Here is a 25,703-nt window from a genome sequence, read left to right as displayed (position 1 = left end):
CAGCTCATTGTGGAGAGCTGGAGAAGTTTAAAGGCACTTTTTATGAAAGCTTTTGTGTTTAACTACAGAATAATTGTGTATTCCGTCTGCAACTGCGCCTTTTTCAGAACACCTATCACTGGATATAAATGATTTCCTCATTTCTCCTTGCAGGCCATTTGGTCAAAATACTTAATTAAAACAAATCATTCCACTAGGTGATGCCATTGCCGCACACTACGATACTCCATGCCACTACACTCCATGCCACTGCGCTCTGCCACTATACTCTACTCTGCAGCACTCTATGCTACTCTGCATGCTACACCACTTCACTCTATGCCACTCGACTACGCCACTGCCTGCATCACTTCCCACATCGTTCAGCTCTACGCCACTGCACTTTACGCCACTCTGCTCCACTGCACTCTACGCCACTGCATTCTATAATGCTGCTTTGTACGCCGCTGAATTCAATGCCACTGCACTCTGAACACTCTACACTAGTCCAAGCTACGCCATGCCACTGTATGCCACTCTACCCAACTCCAGTCTCTTCCACTCCAATACACGACACTCTCTGCTACTCCACTCTACATCCACTGTTCGCCATTTCATTCTACGACACTCCACACCACTCTCCTCTGCGTCACTGTCTGTTAGCGATGCTGAACAGCAGCCGCGCCGATGTACAACGCGGCTAAAACACATTGGCAATGCCAGTAGCTCTTGCAGGGCGAGACCTATTGGCTTTGCCAGTGCTTGTTTCACTTTGCAGCTCTGTCCCAGTGATGCCTGTTAATGTCAGTGTGTTTCGTCACCGTTAGTCATTCAGGCCTTGCGCCTCTCCCGTGGTTTCCCTTAGTGAGCACAGCGCCTGGAGGCCCTGGAGTAGTCTGGCTGCCTTCTCATGGCGCTCTTATGGTGAAAGAGGTCCCAGTGCTGCTGCTTTCCGTCACGTGCGTTCCTCTCTTGTGCTGTCATTGACCAGGACACTGGGAGTCCCATGGAGTAGGGTGGACACCGCTGACGCCTGTACGGTAGCCCACATGGCACACCTCTGTGACACTGTCCTGACTGCCCCCTCTGCCCAGTGAGCTGGCTGCACCCACAGTAGCAAAAACCCAGAGCAGGCTGCAAGAGGTGGCTTGAGCAGGTCTGGGGGTCGTTTGCTTGTGGTCCTGAGATGGCGGTTCTGGCTGAATACTTCATTCCTGAGTGGAGACTAAACGATGCACTTCAACAAGCAATTTAGACAAATCAGCTGTCTGAGGAGGGAGTTAAAACTCTGCCTGAGGTCTGTAAACATGCTAGTCTCGAGGCGCGTAGCTGGGGATGGAATGGTGATTAGGACAGAAATGCAGCGCCTTGAAGCTGGTTTCTCGGAATGCTGCGTGAGTAACCACTGAGCCGAAGGTGTTGCCTCCATCATAGGTGGGTTCCCTACGAGATGTGATGTTATGTCCTGGAGCCTCGGGCTGAAGAAGCCCTGGTGGCGGATGGGTTTCATGGCGGGTGGGTTCAGGCCTCCAGTGTAGGCGTAGGATCTGTACATCATGGTAGGAGGAACGCGGGCCCATAATCCAGGTGTCGCTTCGGCTGAATCGGGCTGGTATCGGGCAACTGACTAGAGATTTGACGAACGTGCTGGTTGCCACGTTACCCCTTACAGCTGGCGTGGATATGTTTCAAAGCTCTCGAATGGCTTCAGTCCTAGGCCCCCAGCCAGTTCAGTGCCCTCGTTGGTCACCGAGTTGTTTACTATGAAGGAAGCCGGGGCAGGGATCTCCTGAGCGAGGATGTCGCTTCTGTACCAGATTCTGAGACATCAAACTCAAAACTGCAGCAGGTTCTGCCCTTCTCTGGTCAATCTACGCTGATGTGGAAGATCGGTGACCAGCAGAGCACGCGAGGGCAATGAAACTTCCAGTCCCAAGGCTTCGGCCTTGATCCACACTGGTCACTCTGCTCTCACTTGGAATTTCACAATCCCAGAGCATGGGGAGTGGTCATTGCCCTCAGTTGCTCCCAAGATTGTCCTGTAGGATCCACCAGGTTCGGAATCATCCAAGTGTTGGTAATTTCTTTAGGATGAACCTGCTGTCCACGGAGTTTTGGCCAAGTTTCGCGTTATCCTTAAATCGTATCTGTAGATACCTAGGCGGCGAAGGTACATAGTGTCTTACAAGATATTTTGATAAGCTTAAGTGCTGAGAATTACAAGGCCTCTCAAAAACATGACCCTGGGTAAGTTGCTTGGGGTGGCTTGATTCCCCATGTGGGGAAGCAGACGAAGCGCTGCGTGAGGTACTCGCAGGTAGGTGCGTTGAGTGCAGAGGTGCACCCCTATGGTCCAGCTGAAAACAGGAGCTCACTGGGGAGCTTGGAGAGAGGGAGGCTCATTTATGGCAAGTCTAGGATTGTCTGGAGGTAACATTTTGTGCTCGGGTACCTCCCTTTTTTTGAAAGTTGATAAATGATGCAGGGAGTAGGGATATTTTGAGAGGTTGATGTCCCCCCTACAGGTTCGAGAACTCCTCTTGCAGCCCTCTTCAGGCCCTGGTCTGAGGAGGCTTGACTTGCCACATTCATGCGGTAGCAGGTATTCACCGCTCATCGCCTTACAGCCTGGGGTTGAAACGGGTGCTGCTTGCCCTGTTTTTGATCGGTTTGCCTGCTCCGCTCTGTGCTGTGCAATCAGTAAGTATCTGCATTTGCTGAGATGCCATGGTCGTGACCCCACTTGCAATTCTATATATTTTCAAAAAGGTAAACGCGGTTTCCCAGTTGCTGTAGACCTCGATCGCTTCTGGGCACTAGCGGGGAAGCAGCAGGAAGAGTCCTTCAGATCTTCAAACCTCTGCTCGCGTCAGAGGAACCTCCGTGACCGCTTTGGATTGGTTTGTGTGAGGTCTTGGACTGGTCCAGCAGGGCCTTCACCTCAGTCTTCTCAGATCTGCTTGGCCATCAGAGCCTCAAAGCGGCCATTGCCAGTATGAATCTGGACTGTCCGCAGAGCAGACGGCAGTGGATGAACAGAGGTGAAGCATGACGGGCTCGCGCCAGCAGTCCGGAGCTGGCCCCATGTAGACTGAACTCCATCTGTAACCATCAAAAGGGGGAGGCAGGGGGGCTGTGCCCTATTTTTGTTGAACTTGTTTACTAATGCTTTGAAAATCTGACTTTTGCACATTGGATACGATTGCCCAGCAAATGGCCTGATTCGCAGAATGCAAAAGGCATTTTTAAATGTACAAAGACCCAATTACGATTCCGTAACCTGTTACCCAATCGCATTTTGGGTTTGCGATTCGCTATTAGGATAATGGGAATGGGCGTGGTTAGGCCGTCCCTCCTTAACCAATCGCGGTGGCATATATGAATGTTTTGTGACCGATATACAGTCACAAAACATTCACAATTTACCACCAACTTCAAGTTGGGGGTAACCCATTTACAAATGTGAAGGGGCCCCCAAGGGATCCTTTTCCCTTTGTGAATCTTTTCAAAACTTTTTTTGAGAGCAGATAGTGCTCTCACCCACCACTGCCTTAAAACATTTTTTTAAACTTTTCATTTTTCTTTCTGAAACTCATCCCATTTTCCTTTAAGCAAAACGTTCTGCATTTGATTTTTAAATTACTTTATTGAAAAGCAATCACAGATGTGGTGGTCTGCTGACCGCGCAGACCTTCCCCCCCCCCCCCCCCCCCCCATTCCTGTGATTTTTGTGATTTCCAATGGGTCACAAACCGAGACCAACCTCATTAATATTCATGAAGTAAGTCTATTTGCGAGCCGCTGGGAATTGCAAAATGCGTAATACACACACCTGTACGTAGTTGTTTGCCATTTCCTTATAATGAATAGCAAACATGTGATATTCAGTTATCTCAAACAATTACCTACGTACGTCTTGCCGTTTGTCCCCGTATTCTAAGAAGCAGATGATGGCCTTGCAGGGGGGTCTAGGAGTAATTGATACATATGTCCCATAGAGGGATACGCTGGACCAGTGCACAGATGTAGGTAAATCTAAGGTAATGTGTATGTCTAGGCACACCTTCAGAAGTACATACGTGGAGTTGCAACTGCGGAACAAGTGAAAGACTTAGCACATTTGGTAGTCCTTTCAGACTTCCAGCTCAAGCAGGTGTCACTTCTCCATTCAACGCAATCGCCTGCAGAGCAAGCACAGTCCAGAGGTGGGTGAAGGCCTCCATGAGCAGAGGGCTGGTGCTCAGCGCAAACGCCTGCAGTGCAAGCACAATTGAGAGGGGGGCGAAGGCCACCATGAGCAGAGTGCCGGCGCTCAGCGCAATCGCCTGCAGTGCAAGCACAGTCGAGAGGGGGGCGAAGGCCTCCATGAGCAGAGGGCTGGCGCTCAGCGCAAATGCCTGCAGTGCAAGCACAGTCGAGAGGGGGGCGAAGGCCTCCATGAGCAGAGGGCTGGTGCTCAGCGCAAACGCCTGCAGTGCAAGCACAGTCGAGAGGGGGGCGAAGGCCTCCATGAGCAGAGTGCCGGCGCTTAGCGCAAATGCCTGCAGTGCAAGCACAGTCGAGAGGGGGGCGAAGGCCTCCATGAGCAGAGTGCCGGCGCTCAGCGCAAATGCCTGCAGTGCAAGCACAGTCGAGAGGGGGGCGAAGGCCTCCATGAGCAGAGGGCTGGTGCTCAGCGCAAACGCCTGCAGTGCAAGCACAGTCGAGAGGGTGGTGAAGGCCTCCAGGAGCAGAGTGCCGGCGCTCAGCGCAAATGCCTGCAGTGCAAGCACAGTCGAGAGGGGGGCGAAGGCCTCCATGAGCAGAGGGCTGGTGCTCAGCGCAAACGCCTGCAGTGCAAGCACAGTCGAGAGGTAGGCGAAGGCCTCCATGAGCAGAGTGCCGGCGCTTAGCGCAATCGCCTGCAGTGCAAGCACAGTCAAGAGGGGGGCAAAGGCCTCCATGAGCAGAGTGCAGGCACTCAGCGCAAACACCTGCAGTGCAAGCTGTTAGACCTGGCACCTTGGCGTGAGTCTCCCTTCCTCTTTTTGTCGCTGTGCCTCATGTGTTTTTATGGTGTTGGCAGCTCAGCGCGCTGTGCCACTGCCAACCAGTGTCACGGTGCGAGTGCTCCCTTTGTAAATTGTATATGTTGGTTGGATTCCATGATTGGATTGTTTGGTTTACTATCAGACCCCAGTAAAGTGCGCCAGGAGCGCCAGGGCATGTAAATACAAACACCGCTGGTGGGCTTGCAGCACGGGTTGTGCCACCCACAGAAGCGGCCGGTAAAATACGTCTCAGGTCTGCCATCGCAGAACCTGCGTGCAGTCTGGTACTGACATGCTGACTGGCAGGTGCCCACACTTGCCGGTCCCTGAAACCTTCCCTTAGCTACATGTTAGTCACCCCTCTGGTAGGCCCACGGGCAGGGTGCGTTGTGAGCATAAGGTAGGACAAGCCTAGATGCGTGGCATGTCCTAGTAGTGAATTACCGCCATCCTGTTGTTCACTACTGCAAGGCTAGCCTGTTCTCATAGGCCAGTATGGGCGGCCTGGATTATTACACCCTATGAGCCTAACCGACCCAGGGAACATGGTAGAAGATCGAGTTTAGTATGCCTGAACTCGGAATAATAAGGTACATCTTTTCGTAAGGTTTATTTTAATATTCCGGGTTTGCAAATGCCGCTTTTAGAAAGCTGGCCTTTGCTTGCCTAAACATTTCAGCCCGCCTCTGCGTGATGTGTATCTGATGTCTGGCTGGTATGAGTGACAGGGCTGGGGGAACCCAGATGGGCAGGGCTAGGTAGCCTGGTGGTGAATAGGACGATCGACAGGTAGATGGGGGGGAGGAGTACTCCTAGGCTCTGAATAGGACAGTGCTCTGCCACCTCAATACCGGCTCCGCCCCCTGTGGAGCGTCTGAGGACTCTGCCCTGCACTCTGAAAGAAGAAGCCTGCATCGCGTAAACAAAGTGCTCAGAAACCGGACTGAATTAGGCAAGGGCCCCCCTGGCCTGGGAGAACAAAAGATTTGCTGTATAAATGTAGGAGCCCTGCTCCTAAGAAACTAGATCCGCTTTTGACCAAGAAGAATCTCTGCCTGAGGAGGAGGCACCGGGAAAGCTGTAGGAGGAAGACTGTCCCTATCCTGGGGGATTGGCCTACAGTGGTGACCTTGCTGCCAAAGGGGAGAAGAGAAACTGTTGCTGAAGACTTTTACTTTCAAGACTTGTGCTTTTCCAAAACGATCTCCAAGGGCTTGGAACTGAGCTTGCCCCCTGAACTGAGCCCCAGGACCATTGGGCTCTACCTGATCTTCACTCGCCTGCTGCTGGACTGTGGTGTCCTTTCCCTCGCCGGAGCTGTGACCCTCGTGCCCAGTCCCTCCCTGAGCCGTGACCAGGACTGCTTAGCCGCCCCCGCCTTGGGAAGAGCCTCGCTCGATCGGAGCCGCTCCCCCTACGCTGTGCTGGGCTGCCCCTGTCACCTCGCTCGCCGGAGGCTCGCTGTGCACCTTTACCCTCCCGCCGGAATCGGCGTTGTGAGCATCTCCAAGCCTCGGACGGCCCGGACGTATCTGCGTGCCCGGCTGCCCCGCTTTGTTCACCCGCCACCTGCAACACCCCGCTCTTGTCGTGAGCCTGAAGATCAGACACCCATCGTGAGGTGTGGGAGCCCCGGACGCCGCCTCGCTCTTCGGTCGAAGAGCCGCTGAAATCCCGCACCCGCCTTTGCGTCAAGAAACCAGGTACTGTACTTACGAACTCGACCGCGAGCTCGCATCGGATCCAGGGTCCGCAACGTTCTTATTTCCCTGTCATCTGCTGCGTGCTTCCTGGGCGCTGCCTCGGCACGAAGTGCGCTGAGGCCTACAGTCTCCTTGTGCCCGCCTAAAGAACTTCCCGTAAACAAAGAGAACTTTACCGTATTCCTAAGAATTGTGGCCCCATCAGTTCAACGTTACTGGGCCTTGTATTTGAATCTGCTGAACCTACATAAAAGCTTATTTTTATATACCTCCTGATTGGTGTCCGTTTGTGGTGCATGCAAGGGGTTTACTGTATGTGTAATTGCATTTGCTTAACCGTGTACGCCTGAGACTTAGCCTAGACTGCTCGCGCCACGCACCTAGAGGGTGAGCAGGGGTTATTCTGGGGAGTCATCCTTCGCCCTGACAAGAAGTAAAGGGTCCCTGCTTGTTGTGGGTTCACACCTGCGTCAACCAGAGCCCCCTCATTTCTAACACAAGCACAGTCGAGAGGGGGGTGAAGGCCTCCATGAGCAGAGTGCCGGCGCTCAGCGCAAACGCCTGCAGTGCAAGCACAGTCGAGAGGGGGCCGAAGGCCTCCATGAGCAGAGTGCCGGCGCTCAGCGCAAACGCCTGCAGTGCAAGCACAGTCGAGAGGGGGCCGAAGGCCTCCATGAGCAGAGTGCCGGCGCTCAGCGCAAACGCCTGCAGTGCAAGCACAGTCGAGAGGGGGCCGAAGGCCTCCATGAGCAGAGTGCCGGCGCTCAGCGCAAACGCCTGCAGTGCAAGCACAGTCGAGAGGGGGGCGAAGGCCTCCATGAGCAGAGGGCTGGTGCTCAGCGCAAACGCCTGCAGTGCAAGCACAGTCGAGAGGTGGGCGAAGGCCTCCATGAGTAGAGTGCTTCAAATCTTTAAAGCAAGATGATGGCAGGATCTCCCCAGGTCTTTGGAACCTCAGTGGAGATTTGACTAGACTAGAAAATGGAGGTTTCCTTCCTGGTGTGAATCCAACCTGATCTTTCTTTTTTTTGTAATGCATCGAGAATTTTAACTTCTGCATATTTCTGCTGTGGTTGGGTGTGGCCCTGTGCTGCACACTTACTACTAACACAGCAGGTCGTAGCAGATGTCTGTCGGTTGTGAGCCTCTAGGAAGGTTCTCCTCAGTAAGGTCATGGCTGAGAGACGCCTCTAGCCTACATCAAGGATGATAAAATGACAAAAGAACAAACCTTCATGGTTGACTCTTACTCCAAGAGAACAAGGAAAGTGGAAAGAATGTGAGGACATATTTTATATTAAGTCAATCTTGGAATTGAGGAATTGAACCCTGTCTTGAGGGGTGGGCGTTGGCTCTGTGAGAGGGGTGGCTTCCTTAAGGGATTGCAGTGAAGTGAAACCATCTTCTTGTGGAAGTGCAAAGCATGGCTTGGCAGTTCGGGCTGGACTGTTCCCATGAGGCACAGGGTCAGACTGATTTGCATATGGCCATGTCTGAACTGGGGTGGCAGAGCGGGCTAAAGAACGGTGATGGATCAAACCCAGATCTGTTGACTGGGTGTGAGTGTTTGATTGGTTCTGATGCTCCGTCCATCACCACCCCCTTTTGTACCGCTTTGTTCACCATAAGTTGGCAGGGTATGCTCAGACGTGAGTCCCTTGCTCACTTTGCCACTGGATTCAAGCAAGCCTGGCTGAAGACGGCTGAAATGCCAGAAACCGGTCCTAGGAAGCTTGTTTCCGGTCCAGGGAAGGCATGGCTTGGCAGTTCGGGCTGGACTGTTCCCATGAGGCACAGGGTCAGGCTGATTTGCATATGGCCATGTCTGAACTGGGGTGGCAGAGTGGGCTAAAGAACGGTGATGGATTAAACCCAGATCAGTTGACTGGGGGTGAGTGCTTGCAATGTTCAACACTCCGTCCATCATTTCCTTTGGTTTTTGCTTTGTTCGCCATAAGTTGGCAGGTTATGCTCAGACGTGAGTACCTTGCTCACTTTGCCACTGGATTCAAGCAAGCCTGGCTGAGTGTGGCCAGCTCCCGAGTTGTGGTGTGGCCAGCTCCCGAGTTGTGGTGTGGCCAGCTCCCGAGTTGTGGTGTGGCCAGCTCCCGAGTTGTGGTGTGGCCAGCTCCCGAGTTGTGGTGTGGCCAGCTCCCGAGTTGTGGTGTGGCCAGCTCCCGAGTTGTGGTGTGGCCAGCTCCCGAGTTGTGGTGTGGCCAGCCCCCGAGTTGTGGCGTGGCCAGCTCCCGAGTTGTGGCGTGGCCAGCTCCCGAGTTGTGGCGTGGCCAGCTCCCGAGTTGTGGTGTGGCCAGCTCCCGAGTTGTGGTGTGGCCAGCTCCCGAGTTGTGGTGTGGCCAGCTCCCGAGTTGTGTTCCATAAGAGCAGCAGAGTTAGGAGAGGCTTCTTTGACGCTAGTTTCCATTAATGTTCCCACTTATTTGCATCCAAGTTGATTGTTTTTTAAGTGAGAGAACGTTGATAGTGTTTGTTTGTTTATTCAGGAGAGTTGACGTATACACGAAAAACCTATTGACAAAGTCCTAGGCGAGACCTATTGGCTATGCCAATGCTTGTAATATACATTGATTCATGGCACAGTGTTTGGAAATCTTCTTGCCTCAATGAATCTATTGAAAGTGAGACTGTCTGTGTAGTGCTCGTCTGGCTCTATGGTGTGTGGATGGGAGAGGTCCTTGCTCGGACCTCTCCAGCAGGGGGTTGTGGATCAGGCCTGCATCACTCACAGGGCCCTTCACACCTCCACTCACTGATACCTGGCTGCCAAGCTAAAGACATCTGGTGGCAGCAGGCATCACAGCATGTGGAGCCCCGCCCTTCAGCCTCTGACCTATAAAAAGGAAAGATTTGTGGCTCCGTCCTTTCCTGGAAGTGTTTCCAGGGTCTAGATCTCTTTCCTTCCGACCTTGCACACCTCCACCTCCGGACAATCTTTAAAATCCGACTGAGGGTCCTTGTGTTTGAAAGACGTGCCCATGAGTCCCTCTTTTGCCCCCCAACAACCCCTCTCGGACTTGGGGTCTGATTTAGATCTCGGCGAACGGGTCACTCCGTCACAACGGCGACCGATACCCATCCGCAGAATTATAAATCCCGTGGGATATGTGATTCCTATTTCAGCGGACGGGATATCCGTCTGCTGCGACCTAACTCTGGCCCTTCGGCTGCACTGACTGAGGTGTCTATAACTGATACAGCTGGTCATTCTCCTGCAATGCGCGGCTCCTGCTGTGAAACCTGTTTACATGTCACAGCTCAATATTTGTAACCAATAATTCTCCTGTAATATTCAGTTCCATTTGTAAAGCGCTCTGACACCTTTAGGTATATGAGATTGTATAAATCAATATAAACGGATTAATTCACTTTTAGCATTGTTATAATGAGGTGGCGCCCTGGTCCATCCCACTCTGCCAGCCTCTGGCATCTCTCAGACACCCTGCTACACTCTGGGCTCCCAGGGTCCCTCCTGCTGTGCAGCCGCTTGCATCTCTCGGGCACCCTGCAGTCCTCTGGGCTCCCAGGGTCTCTACAACTGTGCCAGCCTCTGGCCTCTCCCGGGCACCCTCACACCCTGGTACCCTCTGGGCTCCCAGTGTCCCTCCTGCTGTGCCAGCCTCTTGCATCTCTCGGGCACCCTGCAACCCTCTGGGCTCCCAGGGTCTCTGCAGGTGTACCAGGGTTTGGCATCTCCCAGGCACCCTCATACCCTGCCACCCTCTGGGCTCCCAGTGTCCCTCCTGCTGTGCCAGCCTCTTGCATCTCTCGGGCACCCTGCAACCCTCTGGGCTCCCTCTCACCTTGCCACTCTCTGGACTCCCAGGGTCTCTTCAGCTGTGCCAGCCTGTTGCATCTCTCTGGTACCCTCTCACCCTGTAGCCCTCTCAGCTCGCAGGGTCCCTTCTGCTGTGCTAGCCACTTGCATCTCTTGGGCATCCTACAACCCTCTGGGCTCCCAGAACCAACACAACTAGTGACCCTCACACTCCTACAAGTGTGATCACAAAGACGAGTCCAGCTCACCCAGAGCTGCAGGCACGGCTTGGGTGGCAGATATTTATTGATTTGTTTGACATGTTGTTGTGCTCATCTCTAAATACACAGACAGCGCCACCGTGTGGTAGATTGTCACAAGTGCCAGTGTTGAGGATTAACTGCCAGTGCCAGGATCTGAAGACACCGGCTCAAATTAATCACTTTGGTATACTGCACATATCCAGAATCTCAACGTTCTGCCGAACGTCAGCCGACATTCACCATGATCACTTTCTCACCCCTGCGCGTGGCACATCTGTTTCTTCTGCAGTTTTTTCAGCTGTTTATTAAAGAAACCCAAAGAGCACAAGAAAGTGAAAATATCTCCATTTATTGACTGGGCGGGCCCAGGTCAGACCCCAGCGGTGCAGTCCTTTTATCGATTAATGTCTCCATAGTGGAAGGGGCTAATCACAGCTCCATCCCTCCATGGGATTGTCAATGCCAGTTCACTGTACAAAATGCAGAAATAAATCCCTGTTTTCAAGTAAGACAGATTGGGTGCGGTGCAAGCAGCTTGGTCGTCATCCGGGAGGGCTTAGTTCTTGAGCAGGCCCTGGAACTCTGCGAATAAAATTTAAAAATTGGTTAAAAAGGGCTACATTGAGGTCTCTGCATCTTTGCTTCAACACGTTCTTTACAGGCTATTTAGTAAATAAAGATTTTTAAAATGTATGCAAAAGTTAAAAATACAAAGCTTTGTTGTGGTGTGTAGAAAGAGGCCTCTGTTCATGTGCACTGAGAGCAGGGGGAGGGGGCTAGGCTAGCTTGGGCCACCCGGAGCGGAAGGGGGGTGCTGGCCCACCCAGTAGCTGATGGACAAACCCAGCCAGTGGTACCCGGGGACAGTAAGGGGGCTAGGCTAGCTTGTACCACCCAGGAGGAGTCTGTCCGAACTAGCCCCGCCCATGGTACCTGGCGATGGCAGAGGGGGCTAAGAGTTTCTGCCACCTGAAGGAGAGCAGGCGGAGCGGGTTGAGTGCCACCCAAAGCAGAGCCACCGAGAAGGGAGCGTTCAACTGAGAAAAGTGGCCCATCAAGTGCCATTCGGAGAGAGGGTGGACTAAGTGTTTGCCGCCAGGAGGAGAGCGGGCAGACGGGGCCAACTAGGGCCTCCCAGAAGAGCGGTTGCTGCCACCCGGAGGAGAGCGGCTATACTGGGCCGTTGGGTGCCACCCACGGGAGAGCAGGACGACTGGACCTTGTAGTGCCACCCATAGAACAGTGGGAGGACTGGGCCATCTAGTGCCACCCAGAGGACGGGCACCCAGAAGAGCGGGTGGAGCCACCAAGAGGAGAGCGGGCCATCTAGTGCCTCCCAGAGGAGAGCAGACCGGCTGGGCCTTGCATTACTACTGCAAGGAGAAGGCGGTCTGGGCCATCTAATGCCGTTGATAAGAGAGCCTCTGGCCTAGTGGCCAGCTAGGGCCACCCTGAGGACAGCTGGTGGACTGGGCCATCTGGTGCCACCCAAAGGCCAGGAGGAAGGACTGAGAGAGTGGCCCTGCTAGTACCTCCAGGGAGAAGTGGCCTGGGTAAGATGGTGCCCCTGGAGGGGGAGCTGGCAAAGGGCCGACTGTTGGCGCCAACTAGCACTACTCGAGAACAGGTGAACTGGGCCATCTGGAGAAAGGCCTTCAGGTGGCAGTACTTTGCTGGAACTCACCGTCTACTCCAATCTTGCCATCACCATCAGAGTCACCGGCTGCCAGCAAGGTCTTGGTCTCACAGTCGGTCAGGGCTCTGGCGCCGGCATTGAAGTTCTGGAGAAACAGCCTGGGGTGGAGAGAAATGGTGGACTGTGAGTTCTGCAAAAGGGCACCCATTCCTGCCACCTTAGAGGGTCACCAGCCTCCCACTCTTTGCCTCCCTGGGAGGTTCAACACCAGCCTCCCATCCCTGCTTCCGTCTAAGATTTAACACCCGTCTTCCCACGTCTACTTCCCTAAGAGGTGCAGACCAGCTTCCATTGTCTGCCTCCATGTGTGGTCCTGTGCTGTCCACTGATCCCTAGCACATCAGGGCATGGTCAGTGTGTACCAAGGCTGCTTGGGCATGGTCAGTGTGTACCAAGGCTGCTTGGGCATGGTCAGTGCGCACCAAGGCTCCTGAGGACATGATCCTTGTGCACCTAGGCTGCTCGGGGCATGGTCGGTGTGTACCAAGGCTGCTCAGGGTATGATCAGTGTGTACCAAAGCTGCTCGGGCATAGTCAAGGTGTACCAAGGCTGCTCGGGGCATGTTCGGTGTACACCAAGGCTGCTCGGGGCATGATCGGTGTGTACCAAGGCCACTCGAGGCATGATCAGTGTGTACTAAGGCTGCTCGTTGAGTAATCGGTGTGTACCAAGGCTGCTGGGGACATGATATTTGTGTATGAAGGCTGCTCGAGGCATAATCTGTGTGTACCAAGGGTTCTCAGGGCATGATCGGTGTGTACCAAGGCTGCTCAGGGCATGATCGGTGTGTACCAAGGCTGCTCTGGGCATGATCGGTGTGCACCAAGGCTGCTCGGGTCATGTTCGGTGTGCACCAAGGCTGCTCGGGCATGATGGTGTGTACCTAGGCTGCTCGGGGCACGATCAGTGTGTACCAAGGCTGCTCGGGGCACGATCAGTGTGTACCAAGGCTGCTCAGGGCATGATCGGTGTGTACCAAGGCTGCTCAGGTCATGGTCAGTGTGTACCAAGGCTGCTGGGGACATGATGTTTGTGTACGAAGGTTGCTCGAGGCATAATCTGTGTGTACCAAGGCTGCTCAGGTCATGGTCAGTGTGTACCAAGGCTGCTCAGGGCATGTTCGGTGTGCACCAAGGCTGCTCGGGCATGATGGTGTGTACCAAGGCTGCTCAGGGCATGGTCGGTGTGTACCAAGGCTGCTCAGGGCATGATCGGTGTGTACCAAGGCTGCTCAGGGCATGATCGGTGTGTACCAAGGCTGCTCAGGTCATGGTCAGTGTGTACCAAGGCTGCTCAGGGCATGGTCAGTGTGTACCAAGGATGCTCAGGGCATGATCGGTGTGTACCAAGGCTGCTCAGGTCATGGTCAGTGTGTACCAAGGATGCTCAGGGCATGATCGGTGTGTACCAAGGCTGCTCAGGGCATGATCGGTGTGTACCAAGGCTGCTCGGGCGCACAAAGGCTGCTCGGGTCATGTTCAGTGTGCACCAAGGCTGCTCGGGCATGATGGTCAATCAATCAGTGACACTTATAAAGCGCGCTACATACCCGTAGGGTCTCAAGGCGCTGGGGGGGGGGGGGGGTGCCGCTACTGCTCGAATAGCCAGGTCTTCAGCTGCTTCCTGAAGGAGAGGTGGTCTTGGGTCAGGCGCAGGTCGGTCGGGAGGGAGTTCCAGGTCTTGGCGGCCAGGTAGGAGAAGGACCTTCCTCCTGTAGTCGCTCTTCGGATGCGGGGGACGGCGGCGAGGGCGTGGTTGGCTGATCGGAGGTGGCGCGTGGGAGCGTAGAAGTTGACTCGGCTGTTGAGGTAGCTCGGGCCTTGGTCGTGTAGGGCTTTGTGTGCGTGGGTGAGGAGGCGGAAGGTGATTCTCTTGTTGACGGGGAGCCAGTGCAGGTCTCTCAGATGTCCGGAGATGTGGCTGGATCGTGGGATGTCGAGGATGAGTCTGGCTGAGGCGTTCTGGATCCGCTGGAGTCTCTTCTGGAGCTTGGCGGTGGTACCGGCGTAGAGGGCGTTACCGTAGTCTAGTCGGCTGGTGACGAGGGCCTGGGTGACGGTCTTCCTGGTCTCTGTGGGGATCCACCAGAAGATCTTCCGAAGTATGCGTAGGATGTTGAAGCACGCCGAGGAGACGTTGTTGACCTGCCTGGTCATAGAGAGGGAGGAGTCCAGGATGAAGCCCAGGTTGCGTGCATGGTCTGTCGGTTTGGGTGCGGTGCCCAGGGCGGGAGGCCACCAGGAGTCGTCCCAGGCGGAGGGTGAAGAGCCCAGGATGAGAACCTCCGTCTTGTCCGAGTTCAGTTTCAGGCGGCTGGTCGTCATCCACTCGGCTACCTCTTTCATCCCTTCGTGCAGGTTGGCTCTGGCGGCGGCGGGGTCGTTGGTCAGGGAGAGGATCAGCTGGGTGTCGTCGGCGTAGGAGATTATGCTGAGGTTGTGTTTGCGTACGATGGCCGCGAGGGGGCTCATGTAGACGTTGAAGAGGGTGGGGCTCAGAGATGATCCTTGGGGGACGCCGCAGATGACTTCGGAGGCCTCTGATTTGTACGGTGGTAGGCGGACTCTCTGTGTTCTTCCGTCGAGGAAGGAGATGATCCATTCCAGCGCCTTGTCCTTGATTCCGATGTTGCTGAGGCGCCGTACTAGGGTGCGGTGGCAAACCGTGTCGAATGCCGCGGAGAGGTCTAGGAGGATGAGGGCCGCTGTTTCTCCATTGTCCATCAGGGCTCGAATGTCATCGGTGGCGGCGATGAGGGCGGTCTCGGTGCTGTGTTTGGCTCGGAAGCCGGACTGTGAGGGGTCGAGGGATCCGTTCGTCTCGAGGAAGGCGGCCATCTGCTTGTTGACGGTCTTCTCGATGACTTTGGCTGGAAACGGGAGAAGCGAGATGGGGCGGTAATTCTTGAGGTCGGTGGGGTCCGCTGTTGGTTTCTTGAGTAGAGCGCTGAGTTCGGCGTGTTTCCAGCTCTCGGGGAAGATGGCGGTGTCGAAGGATGTGTTGATGATGTCTCGCAGGTGGGGTGCGATGACAGCGTCGGCCTTGTTGAAGACGTGGTGAGGGCAGGGGTCGGTCGGTGATCCGGAGTGGATGGAGTTCATCGTGCGGATGGTGTCTTCGGTGCTGATCGGGGTCCAGGCGTGGAGGGTGGTGGTGGGTGGGGGTGGTTGGTCGGTCATGGTGTGCGTTGGTTGGTTGTTGAAGCTACTGTGTATGTCCGTGATCTTGTTGAGGAAGTATGGTGTGCACCAAGGCTGCTCGGGGCATGATGGTGTGCACCAAGGCTGCTCGGGGCATGTTTGGTGTGCACCAAGGCTGCTCGGGGCATGATCGGTGTGCACCAAGGCTGCTGGGGCATGATCGGTGTGCACCAAGGCTGCTGGGGCATGATCGGTGTGCACCAAGGCTGCTGGGGCATGATCGGTGTGCACCAAGGCTGCTGGGGCATGATCGGTGTGCACCAAGGCTGCTGGGGCATGATTGATGTGTACCAAGGCTGCTCAGGGCATAATCGGTGTGTACCAAGGCTGCTCATGTCATGGTGTACCAAGGCTGCTTAGGACATGATATTTGTGTACCAAGGCTGCTCAGGGCATAATCGGTGTGTACCAAGGCTCCTCAGGGCATGGTCAGTGTGTTCCAAGACTGCACGGGACATGATCAGTGTGTACCAAGGCTGCTCAGGGCATGATTGTGTACCAAGGCTTCTGAGGGAAAGAATAGTGTTTGCCCAGGCTGTTCTCCGCATGGGCACTGTGCTCCCAGACTACTCTGGGCATGAACCTAGTGCGCCCCATCGCCCTGGCAGGCCTCTGAAGCAAAGGCGAACGTACCAAACAGTGCCAACAACCTTCCAGCCCCAGCGGTCCACCCGCATCCTGTGATTGTGCCAGTCTACGCTGGCCTTTCTTAGTGTCCTGCAGTAGCCCCCTTGTCCCTGCAGCAGGCGCCTGAACCCTCAAAGTCCTCCATCAGAACCCCCCTTGTCTCTGCAGCAGGCGCCTGAACCCTCCATCAGCAGCCCCCTTGTCCCTGCAGCAGGCGCCTGAACCCTCCTAGCCTTCCATCAGCAGCCCCCTTGTCCCCGCAGCAGGCGCTTGAACCCCCTGAGCACCCCACTCACTTGAGCTCATCCTCTTCAATGAAGCCGCTCTGGTCCTGGTCCAGGACGGCGAACACCTTCTTGACCACATCCGCGCACTTGCCCTGGAGGCCGATCTTGGCGAAGAAAGTCTTGTAGTTGAAGGAGTCTGCGGCTGTGGAGGGGAGGGCACAGGTGTGAGAGGGTGGAGGGCACGGGTGTGAGAGGGTGGAGGGCACGGGTGTGAGAGGGTGGAGGGCACGGGTGTGAGGGGTGGAGGGGAAGGCACGGGTGTGAGAGGGTGGAGGGCACGGGTGTGAGAGGGTGGAGGGAACGGGTGTGAGGGAGAGGGGAGGGCACGGGTGTGAGAGGGAGAGGGGAGGGCACGGGTGTGAGGGATAGGGGAGGGCACGGGTGTGAGAGGGAGAGGGGAGGGCACGGGTGTGAGAGGGGGAGGGGAGGGCACAGGGGGGAGGGGAGGGCACAGGTGTGAGAGGGTGGAGGGCACGGGTGTGAGGGAGAGGGGAGGGCACGGGTGTGAGAGGGATAGGGGAGGGCACGGGTGTGAGGGATAGGGGAGGGCACGGGTGTGAGAGGGAGAGGGGAGGGCACGGGTGTGAGAGGGGGAGGGGAGGGCACAGGGGGGAGGGGAGGGCACAGGTGTGAGAGGGTGGAGGGCACAGGTGTGAGAGGGTGGAGGGCACAGGTGTGAGAGGGTGGAGGGCACGGGTTTGAGAGGGGGAGGGGAGGGCACGGGCATGAGGGGGGAAGGGGAGGGCACGGGCATGAGGGGGGAAGGGGAGGGCACGGGCGTGAGGGGGGAAGGGGGAAGGGGAGGGCACGGGCGTCAGGGGGGAAGGGGAGGCCATGGGTGGGAGGGGAGGGCACGGGTGTGAGAAGAGAGGGGAGGGGGAGGGGAGGGGCACGGATGTGGGAGGGGCACGGGTGTGAGAGGGTGGAGGGGTGAGGGGGTGGAGGGGCACGGGTGTGAGGGGGAAGTGAGGGCACGGGTGTTTTAAGGGGGAGGGCACGAAGTGAGGGCACGGGTGTGAGGGAGGGGAGGGCACGGGTGTGAGGGTGGAGGAGCACGGGTGTGAGGGTGGAGGGGCACGGGTGTGAGAGGGTGGAGGGGCACGGGTGTGAGAGGGTGGAGGGGCACGGGTGTGAGAGGGTGGAGGGTACAGGTGTGAAGAGGGGGGCTAGAGGGCACGGGTGAGAAGAAGGGGGCTAGAGGGCACGGGTGTGAAGAAGGGGGCTAGAGGGCACGGGTGTGAAGAGGGGGGCTAGAGGGCACGGGTGTGAAGAGGGGGGCTAGAGGGCACGGGTGTGAAGAGTGAGGGGAGGGCACGGGTGTGAGGGGGGAAAGGGAGGGCACGGTGTGAGAGGGGGGAGGGCACGGGTGTGAGAGGGTTGGAGGGGCACAAGTGTGAGGGTGGAGGGGAGGGCATGGGTGTGAGGGGGGTTAAGAGGGCACAAGAGCGAGGGTGGAGGGGCACACGTGTAAGGGAGAGACTGGCACAGGTGTGAGAGGGTGGGGAAGGGCACAGCTGTGAGGGTGGATGGGTGAGACAATGGGCATAGGTGTGAGAGGGTGGGGAGGGGCACAGCTTTGATAGGGTGGCGGTGCACAGCTGTGATAGGATGGTGGGGCACAACTGTGGTGGATGGTTCCAGTTGTGAGAGGGTGGATGGGTTGGGGAGGGGCACAGGTGTGAGGGTGGATGGTAGGGGCACTACAGGTGTGAGTGGTGGATAGGTGAGGAAGGGGCACGGGTGTGAGGGTGGATGGGAGAGGCACAGGTGAGGGTGGGATGGGGAGGTAGGGGCACAGGTGTGAGGGTGGCATGGGGAGGGAAGGGCACAGGTGAGTGGTGGATGGAAGGGGCAGCACCGGTGTGAGTGGTGAATGGGTGAGGGAGGGGCACAGCTGTGAGTGGTGGGTGGTAGGGCCAGCCCAGGTGTGAGTGGTGGATGGGTGAGTGGAAGAAACCGGGTGTGAGAGGGTGGCAGGGTGGGGAGATGGAAAGGAAACATTGGGGCATAGAATAAAGCGCCGAGAGTGAGCACGCACCAGCACTGGGTTAGAGCGCCTTCGGTGGGAGAGGGAGGGGCTGGATCTGGGGTGGAGGGCAGTGTTCAGTGGGCGAGGAGGGGTGGCATTGGGCAGGGGGCGCTAGGGCTCCTCGGGTCTTACCTTTGCAGCTGTCCAGGGCAGCAGCGATGTCAGCGTCGCTCAGGAGTCCTGCGAAGGCCATCTTGAACCTGAGGAGGGGGAGGCATGGGTCAGACTCGGGCCTCTCACAGGCATCACAGCCCCCTCACCCCCCAGGATCCGAGACGATTGCCTACGCTCTAGTGCTGTTCATAGCGCGTTACCTGGACCCTCTGGTGCCTAGAGGCGACCAGCAGGACCCTCGGGCCCGCGCAGTTCTCAGGCTCAGCTGGTTACTTTGATCCCCCTGGCGCTACCCTCGGCCCCGGTGCAACTCTCAGCTGGTCACTTGGACCCCCCTGGCACCAGCCTCGGCCCCGGTGCAGCTCTCAGCTGGTCACTTGGACCCCCGGGCGCTACCCTCGGCCCCGGTGCAGCTCTCAGCTGGTCACTTGGACCCCCCTGGCACCAGCCTCGGCCCCGGTGCAGCTCTCAGCTGGTCACTTGGACCCCCGGGCGCTACCCTCGGCCCCGGTGCAGCTCTCAGCTGGTCACTTGGACCCCCCTGGCACCAGCCTCGGCCCCGGTGCAGCTCTCAGCTGGTCACTTGGACCCCCGGGCGCTACCCTCGGCCCCGGTGCAGCTCTCAGCTGGTCACTTGGACCCCCCTGGCACCAGCCTCGGCCCCGGTGCAGCTCTCAGCTGGTCACTTGGACTCTCTGGTGCCTCGAGGCGCCCAGCAGGACCCCCGGTCGCTGCCCTCGGGCCCGCGCAGTTCTCAACTGGTTACTTTGATCCCCCTGGCGCTACCCTCGGCCCCGCTGCAGCTTTCAGCTGGTCACTTGGACTCTAGTGCCTAGAGGCGCCAAGCACGACCCCCTGGCGCTACCCTCGGCCCCGGTGCAGCTCTCAGCTGGTCACTTGGACCCCCCTGGCACCAGCCTCGGCCCCGGTGCAGCTCTCAGCTGGTCACTTGGACTCTCTGGTGCCTAGAGGCGCCCAGCACGACCCCCTGGCGCTACCCTCGGCCCCGGTGCAGCTCTCAGCTGGTCACTTGGACCCCCGGACGCTGCCCTCGGCCCCGCGCAGCTCTCAGCTGGTCACTTGGACCCCCCTAGCACTAGCCTTGGCCCCGGTGCAGCTCTCAGCTGGTCACTTGGACTCTCTGGTGCCTAGAGGCGCCCAGCAGGACCCCCGGGCGCTGCCCTCGGGCCCGCGCAGTTCTCAGCTGGTTACGTTGATCCCCCTGGCGCTACCCTCGGCCCCGCGTAGTTCTCAGCTGGTCACTTGGACTCTCTGGTGCCTAGAGGCGCCCAGCACGACCCCCGGGCGCTACCCTCGGCCCCGGTGCAGCTCTCAGCTGATCACTTGGACTCTCTGGTGGGGCGCTGGGGCAGTTGCCATCTGCTCTCCATACCTCCCTCCCCTGTGAACAGGCACGGCCCACAGGTGACACCCCCCCCCCTACCTCCGCATGTCTAGTGCCAGGGCCCAGGGTGTGCTATAACCTCCCCTTAGTGCCTGTAGAGCCTGGCTTCTAATGTCTCCAACGCCAGCCTCCCAGTGCCAGGGTCCCCGAGGGCAGTGCCCGCTGACCCCTCTACCCCCCAGTGCAGGGTATCCGAGGATAGTGCCTGAACTGTCCGCGCCCACAGGTGACCCCCTACCCCTCAGTCCCCCTTGTGCCAGGTACACCGAGGGCAGTGCCTGGACTGTTCTGTCCTGCGTCTGGCCCGCCCATCATCTGCCTGCCTAGCGCCATGGTCACCTAGGGCAGTGCCTGTCCTACTGCTGACCCCTCTACCCCCAGCCTCCCCAATGCCGGGATCCATAGAGCAGTGCCTGCTCACTCCTCACCCCCGGCCTCCTTAGTGCCAGGATCCTTGAGGGCAGTGCCTGTCCTGTCCTACTGCTGACTCCTCTACCCCCAGCCTCCCCAATGCCAGGGTCCCGAGGGGAGTGCCTGCTAAACCCTCATCCCCAGCCTTCTCAGTGCCAGGGTCCCCGAGGGCAGCGCCTGCTCACCCCTCCCCCAGCCTTCCCAGAGCCAGGATCCTTGAGGGCAGTGCCTGTCCTGTCCTACTGCTGACTCCTCTACCCCCAGCCTCCCCAATGCCAGTATCCCGAGGGCAGTGCCTGCTCACCCCGCTACCCCCAGTCTCCCCCGTGCCAGGGTCCATGAGGGCAGGTCCCGTCCTGTCCTGCAGCTGACCCCTCCATCCCCGTGCCAAGGTCCCCGGGCTCCAGGCTGGTGCTGCCCACTCACCGTGCTTGGGGTCTGTCTGAAGTGGCGAAGGAGAGTTGTTGAGGTCTTCGGCGGCCCTGGTCCACCCTTGGCCCTCTTTTATACCCCCTCTCCTCGCGACAGGTCCTTATACAGCAGTCCGGACCGGCGGCGGGCCCCCGCCCTCCCCAAAGCGCCAGCAGGCAAAAGTGCTGGCTGGCCAGATGGTATTTTTAACCCCAGGAATGCCCCGGATGTCTTGGAGACCCAGTCCTGCACTCCTTGGGCACCCTTGCCTCCTGCACCTGGGCCCCCCGGGAGAGGCAGTCTAGGGGTCTGAGGGGGCTCGGTGCCCTTCTGTCAGTGACCAGCGCACCCCACGTCTCGAGAAGGGCCCATTGACCGGATGGTAACCCGTGTGTTAGGGCGCCTCACAGCAGCTGAACTTTCACTTCTTGTTGCTGACAATCCGCTGACTCTTAAAGATGGGACACGTGCGAAGCCGCTCTCCGGGGAGTGCCAGGCAGTGTGGCACCTACAGGCCAGCCCTAAGGTGTGGCACTGCCGAGGGGGCCTGCACCTACAGGGCACCCCTCAGATGTGGCGCTGCCGACAGATGTGGCACTGCCGAGGGGGCCTGCACCTACAGGGCACCCCTCAGATGTGGCACTGCCGACAGATGTGGCACTGCCGAGGGGGCCTGCACCTACAGGGCACGCCCTCATATGTGGCCCGGGGAGTTGGCGGGGGGTGGATGGACCTGTAGGGCACCCCCTCATATGTGGCGCTGCCGGGGGGGGGGGGGGGTGGATGGACCTGTAGGGCACCCCCTCATATGTGGCCCTGCCGGGGAGTGGGCGGGGGGTGGGTGGACCTGTAGGGCACCCCCTCAGATGAAGCCTGGCCAAGGGCGGCTGGCACCATCAGAGCTCATGTTATAAGTAGTCCTGCCAAGGGGGGCTAGCACCCCCAAGGCGCACCTCCTCAGATGTGGCCATTGGTAAGGGGGCTTGCACCCCTTCTGATGTGACCCAGCCTCTGGCCGCGCGATGCCCCTGTAAAGGGGTTCCTACAAGGGGAGGGAGAGGGCAGTTTGAACGCTATTCTTTTGGGGGACCGATAGTCACGGGGTGCCTTGGGGGGGTTGCAGGATGTGGACAAACTGGTCTCCGCCCTGGCCGGAGCGCTGGTCAAGATGACGCTTTAGCCGCTGGACTGGTCAGCCCCCGCCCCTCCCTGCCCTCCATATTCTCTGCTCCTCAGGGGCGCGACGGTCGCAGCCCCCCCACACCTGGTCTACCTTTTACTCGCAGTTAGAATTGAACCGCGAGGGATCATGGGAGGCCGTTTAAGGTGGGACGGATCGAGGCGGTAGTGAGTGGTGAGAGTTCACTGCTGCCCCCCCCCCCTTACAGGCTCACCTGTGCCCCTCACATACCTTAGGCGTGCAATCACTTCTGAACCTCGAATCACATACCTCCCCTCAAACCACCACCTGCGCCCTCGGAGACGCTCGCGTGTACAGTCGCATGTGTCCTCATATACCCCCCTAAAACCACCACCGACCCCCTCACCTGTGCCCTCGGAGACGCCCGCGTGTACAGTCGCATGTGTCCTCATATACCCCCCTAAAACCACCACCGACCCCCTCACCTGTGCCCTCAGACGCCCGCGTGTACAGTCGCATGTGTCCTCATATACCCCCCTCAAACCACCACCGACCCCCTCACCTGCGCCCTCGGAGACGCCCGCGTGTACAGTCGCATGTGTCCTCATATACCCCCCTCAAACCACCACCGACCCCCTCACCTGTGCCCTCAGACGCCCGCGTGTACAGTCGCATGTGTCCTCATATACCCCCCTCAAACCACCACCGACCCCCTCACCTGTGCCCTCATAGACGCCTGCGTGTACAGTCGCATTTGTCCTCGCATACCCCACCTGTAACCACCACCGACCCCCTCACCTGTGCCCTCAGACGCCTGCGTGTACAGTCGCATTTGTCCTCGCATACCCCACCTATAACCACCACCGACCCCCTCACCTGTGCCCTCAGACGCCTGCGTGTACAGTCGCATTTGTCCTCGCATACCCCACCTATAACCACCACCGACCCCCTCACCTGTGCCCTCAGAGACACAGTTGTTGTCACATGCCTCGTCCATCGCTTGTTGCTTTCACAGATCTGTGCCCTCGCACACACTGATGTGTGCCCTCATGTACCCTCGTCTTTGTATCTTGCAGACCCTCGGGTGTGCTGCCACATTTTGCTCTCACAATCACCCATCAGCCCCCTCACGGACTCCTTGGTAATACTAACGGACCCCTCCACTGTGCCCTGACAGATATTTGTGGGTACCCTCACGCGGCTTAAATCTAAGGGCCCAGGCATTTCCCAGAAAGTTAAGACACTTAAAGAGCCTTCACCTGGCATATTTTTTTTTTAAAAAATATCTTTATTCGATTTTTCCAACTGAGTAAGAGTGAGGGGAACCTCAACAGGGCAAACTGGTATGCTGGAAATATCCGGTTATGGTGTAGTAAAGGGGCAACGCAAAATCCAGAGCACACACTCGGACCACATGAACTAGTAAGATGGGGGTTCTAAAAGTGCTCTCCGTAAATATTTGTGGCTTGAACGACATTAAAAAGAGACAAATTGCTGCGCTAGGATTACAAAGCATGAACCACGACTGTTGTCTGTTTACAGGAAACTCACATAGAGGGCACGTGTACACATATTTTAAAAACACTGGGGTACAAACTGGTTTGCGCAACTTCACAGGGGGCACGGGTGGTCGCTATATTAGCCAGGGGCACAGGGTACACATTTAACCGCTCTAAAGCTGATACATTTGGCCACTGGGCAGTTACAGAGTGTCAAGATGGACAGGGGCAAAAGATCACTCTTTGTGCCATTTATGGGAGCAATAGCGATGATCCGTCAGTCTTCCATGAGATTTCTAACGAACTCACGCGCTGGCCTCTACCCTTATTGATCTGCGGGGATTTCAACATCAATCTCCTCAGTGACTGGTCTTTGAAGGACGACGGGCAGTACACATGTAAGAAGAGACGACATCCTGATGTCTAACTCACTTCGATCTAAGCTTCAAATTGAGAAGCTCCCTCGAATTCTTTCAGACCACAACCCTCTAATCTGCACTCTAGAAACATCACCAGGAAACATAACGCCTACTTCATGGACATTTGAGAAATCCTTGCTCTCAGATGACAAATATTGCGCTCACGTAAGAGGACAACATTGGGAGTGTATCAATCGAAGTTATGTGGGACGCCCTAAAAGCAGGGGTTCGAGGAGAAACCATGTAATATTCACTGAAGGCTAACAAAAGGGCTAGGGAATCCATGAGGGAACTGCAGGAAAATCTTCGACTGGCCGAAGAAGAGTTGATAAGGGCGACCTGAGGATCCATGGGCTAGAAGAGATAAATAGAATACAAAGCCTGGTGGCAATCGCAAAGGTCGCAATTACAAATACTTTTACTGCTAAAGCCATAAAAAAAGCTGCAGCTCATAAAGAGATTTTGTATGAGGTCGATGAGCAAGTTGGCCACCAGCTGGCTATCCGTATGAGGCAACCGGCCTCCGCAAACTTGATACGGGAAATACAGGACCCAATGGAAGGCCAAATATTTGACCCAGAACGTATTGAGAGATATTTAGATAGAGGAGGCACCGACCGGTTTGACAAGGAAGATGAGCTTACCTTAGATGAAATCCCTAACGTAGAAGAAATTGTAACTACAATCCAAAACTTACCGAAAGGGAAAGCAACCGGATTGGATAATATACTTTCGGAATTTTATTTAGTGTTTATAGATCAGATTAAAGGCATTTTATTTGACTCAATCGTACACATTTTTAAAGGGGGGCAGCCTCCAAATTCATGGTCTAGGGCAAAGGTAGCCATTTTCCCTAAAACAAACAAGCCTCCAGATCAGCTAGGCTCATATCGCCATATCACTCTTATAAGTGCAGACTCTAAATTATATTAAAAAATGTTGGCAAATCGAATCGCCCCGATCATACATAAAGTAATTGCTAAATACCACCACGGCTTTGTTCCAGGGAGATCAACTACTAATCACATTCAGAGACTCATCACCTTATTTGATAGTATGGAATGTACAGGAGACCCTATGGCATTGGTTCTTCTCGATGCCGAGAAGGCCTTTGATAGGGTCTCCTGGCAGTTTATGTGGGCCTCTATGGCCAGGGTCGGAATCAAGATGGGGTTTATCCAGGCTGTGCAGAAACTATATGTGAACCCCAGGGCTATGGCAATGGTGAACGGTAGCCTTACCAAAGAGTTGATTATATCTCGTGGAACTCGACAGGGGTGCCCATGTTCGCCATTGCTCTTTGCGATCTATATTGACCCCTTCATTCGTAGACTAGAGGGAAACCGAGAAATAGCCCTGATTCTGTCACCGGATTATCCGACCAAGACCTTGGCGTGCGCTGCTGACACTGCTGTTACAACAGCTGATCCTAGTACAGCTGTGTCTGCTATTGAAAGTGAGGCTAATACATTTGGGCCTGTATCCGGATACGCACTCAATCGGGGGAAAACGCAGATCGTGCTGAACAACAAAAGCGAGATGTGTGATAAGGCTACATACTTAGGACTCTGCATTACATCTAAACTCGAGAATATGGTGGACCGAAACATGAATCCAGTGCTGGGCGCCATGCAGAAAGATCTCCGTCGCGTAGACAATCTACAGCGATCTCTAATTGGTAGGGCCAATGCCTTGAAAATTGGTTTTCCGTAAAAT

At 56.5% G+C, this 25,703-nt stretch overlaps 2 protein-coding genes across 3 annotated transcripts in view; one reads left to right on the top strand and one right to left on the bottom strand.

Moving 5' to 3' along the window:
- Window positions 1-25,703, top strand: part of GDAP2 (ganglioside induced differentiation associated protein 2) — a 471,310-nt gene that overhangs the window by 111,051 nt on the left and 334,556 nt on the right. The gene's annotated exons all lie outside the window — the stretch shown is intronic.
- Window positions 11,081-21,059, bottom strand: LOC146799822 (parvalbumin beta-like). The gene is made up of 5 exons (XM_085620703.1): window positions 20,944-21,059; window positions 18,720-18,787; window positions 16,568-16,700; window positions 12,432-12,541; window positions 11,081-11,329 (listed from the first exon to the last, which is right to left on the bottom strand). The coding sequence occupies exons 2-5, from the start codon at window positions 18,778-18,780 to the stop codon at window positions 11,304-11,306; spliced, it is 330 nt and encodes a 109-aa protein (XP_085476829.1). The 5' UTR covers window positions 18,781-18,787; window positions 20,944-21,059; the 3' UTR covers window positions 11,081-11,303.

This window comes from Triturus cristatus, chromosome 8, assembly GCF_964204655.1.
Source record: "Triturus cristatus chromosome 8, aTriCri1.1, whole genome shotgun sequence".
NCBI lineage: Eukaryota > Metazoa > Chordata > Amphibia > Caudata > Salamandridae > Triturus > Triturus cristatus.
This window is presented reverse-complemented; position numbering and strand designations above follow the sequence as displayed.

Excerpts from the sequence above, each read along its gene's own strand:
- LOC146799822 (XM_085620703.1), bottom strand. The coding sequence starts at position 18,780 with ATGGCCTTCGCAGGACTCCTGAGCGACGCTGACATCGCTGCTGCCCTG. Across the intron at positions 16,701-18,719 it reads TGCCCTGGACAGCTGCAAAG|CCGCAGACTCCTTCAACTAC; the intron begins GTAAGACCCGAG and ends TCCCCTCCACAG. Across the intron at positions 11,330-12,431 it reads TGGCAAGATTGGAGTAGACG|AGTTCCAGGGCCTGCTCAAG; the intron begins GTGAGTTCCAGC and ends TTTTATTCGCAG.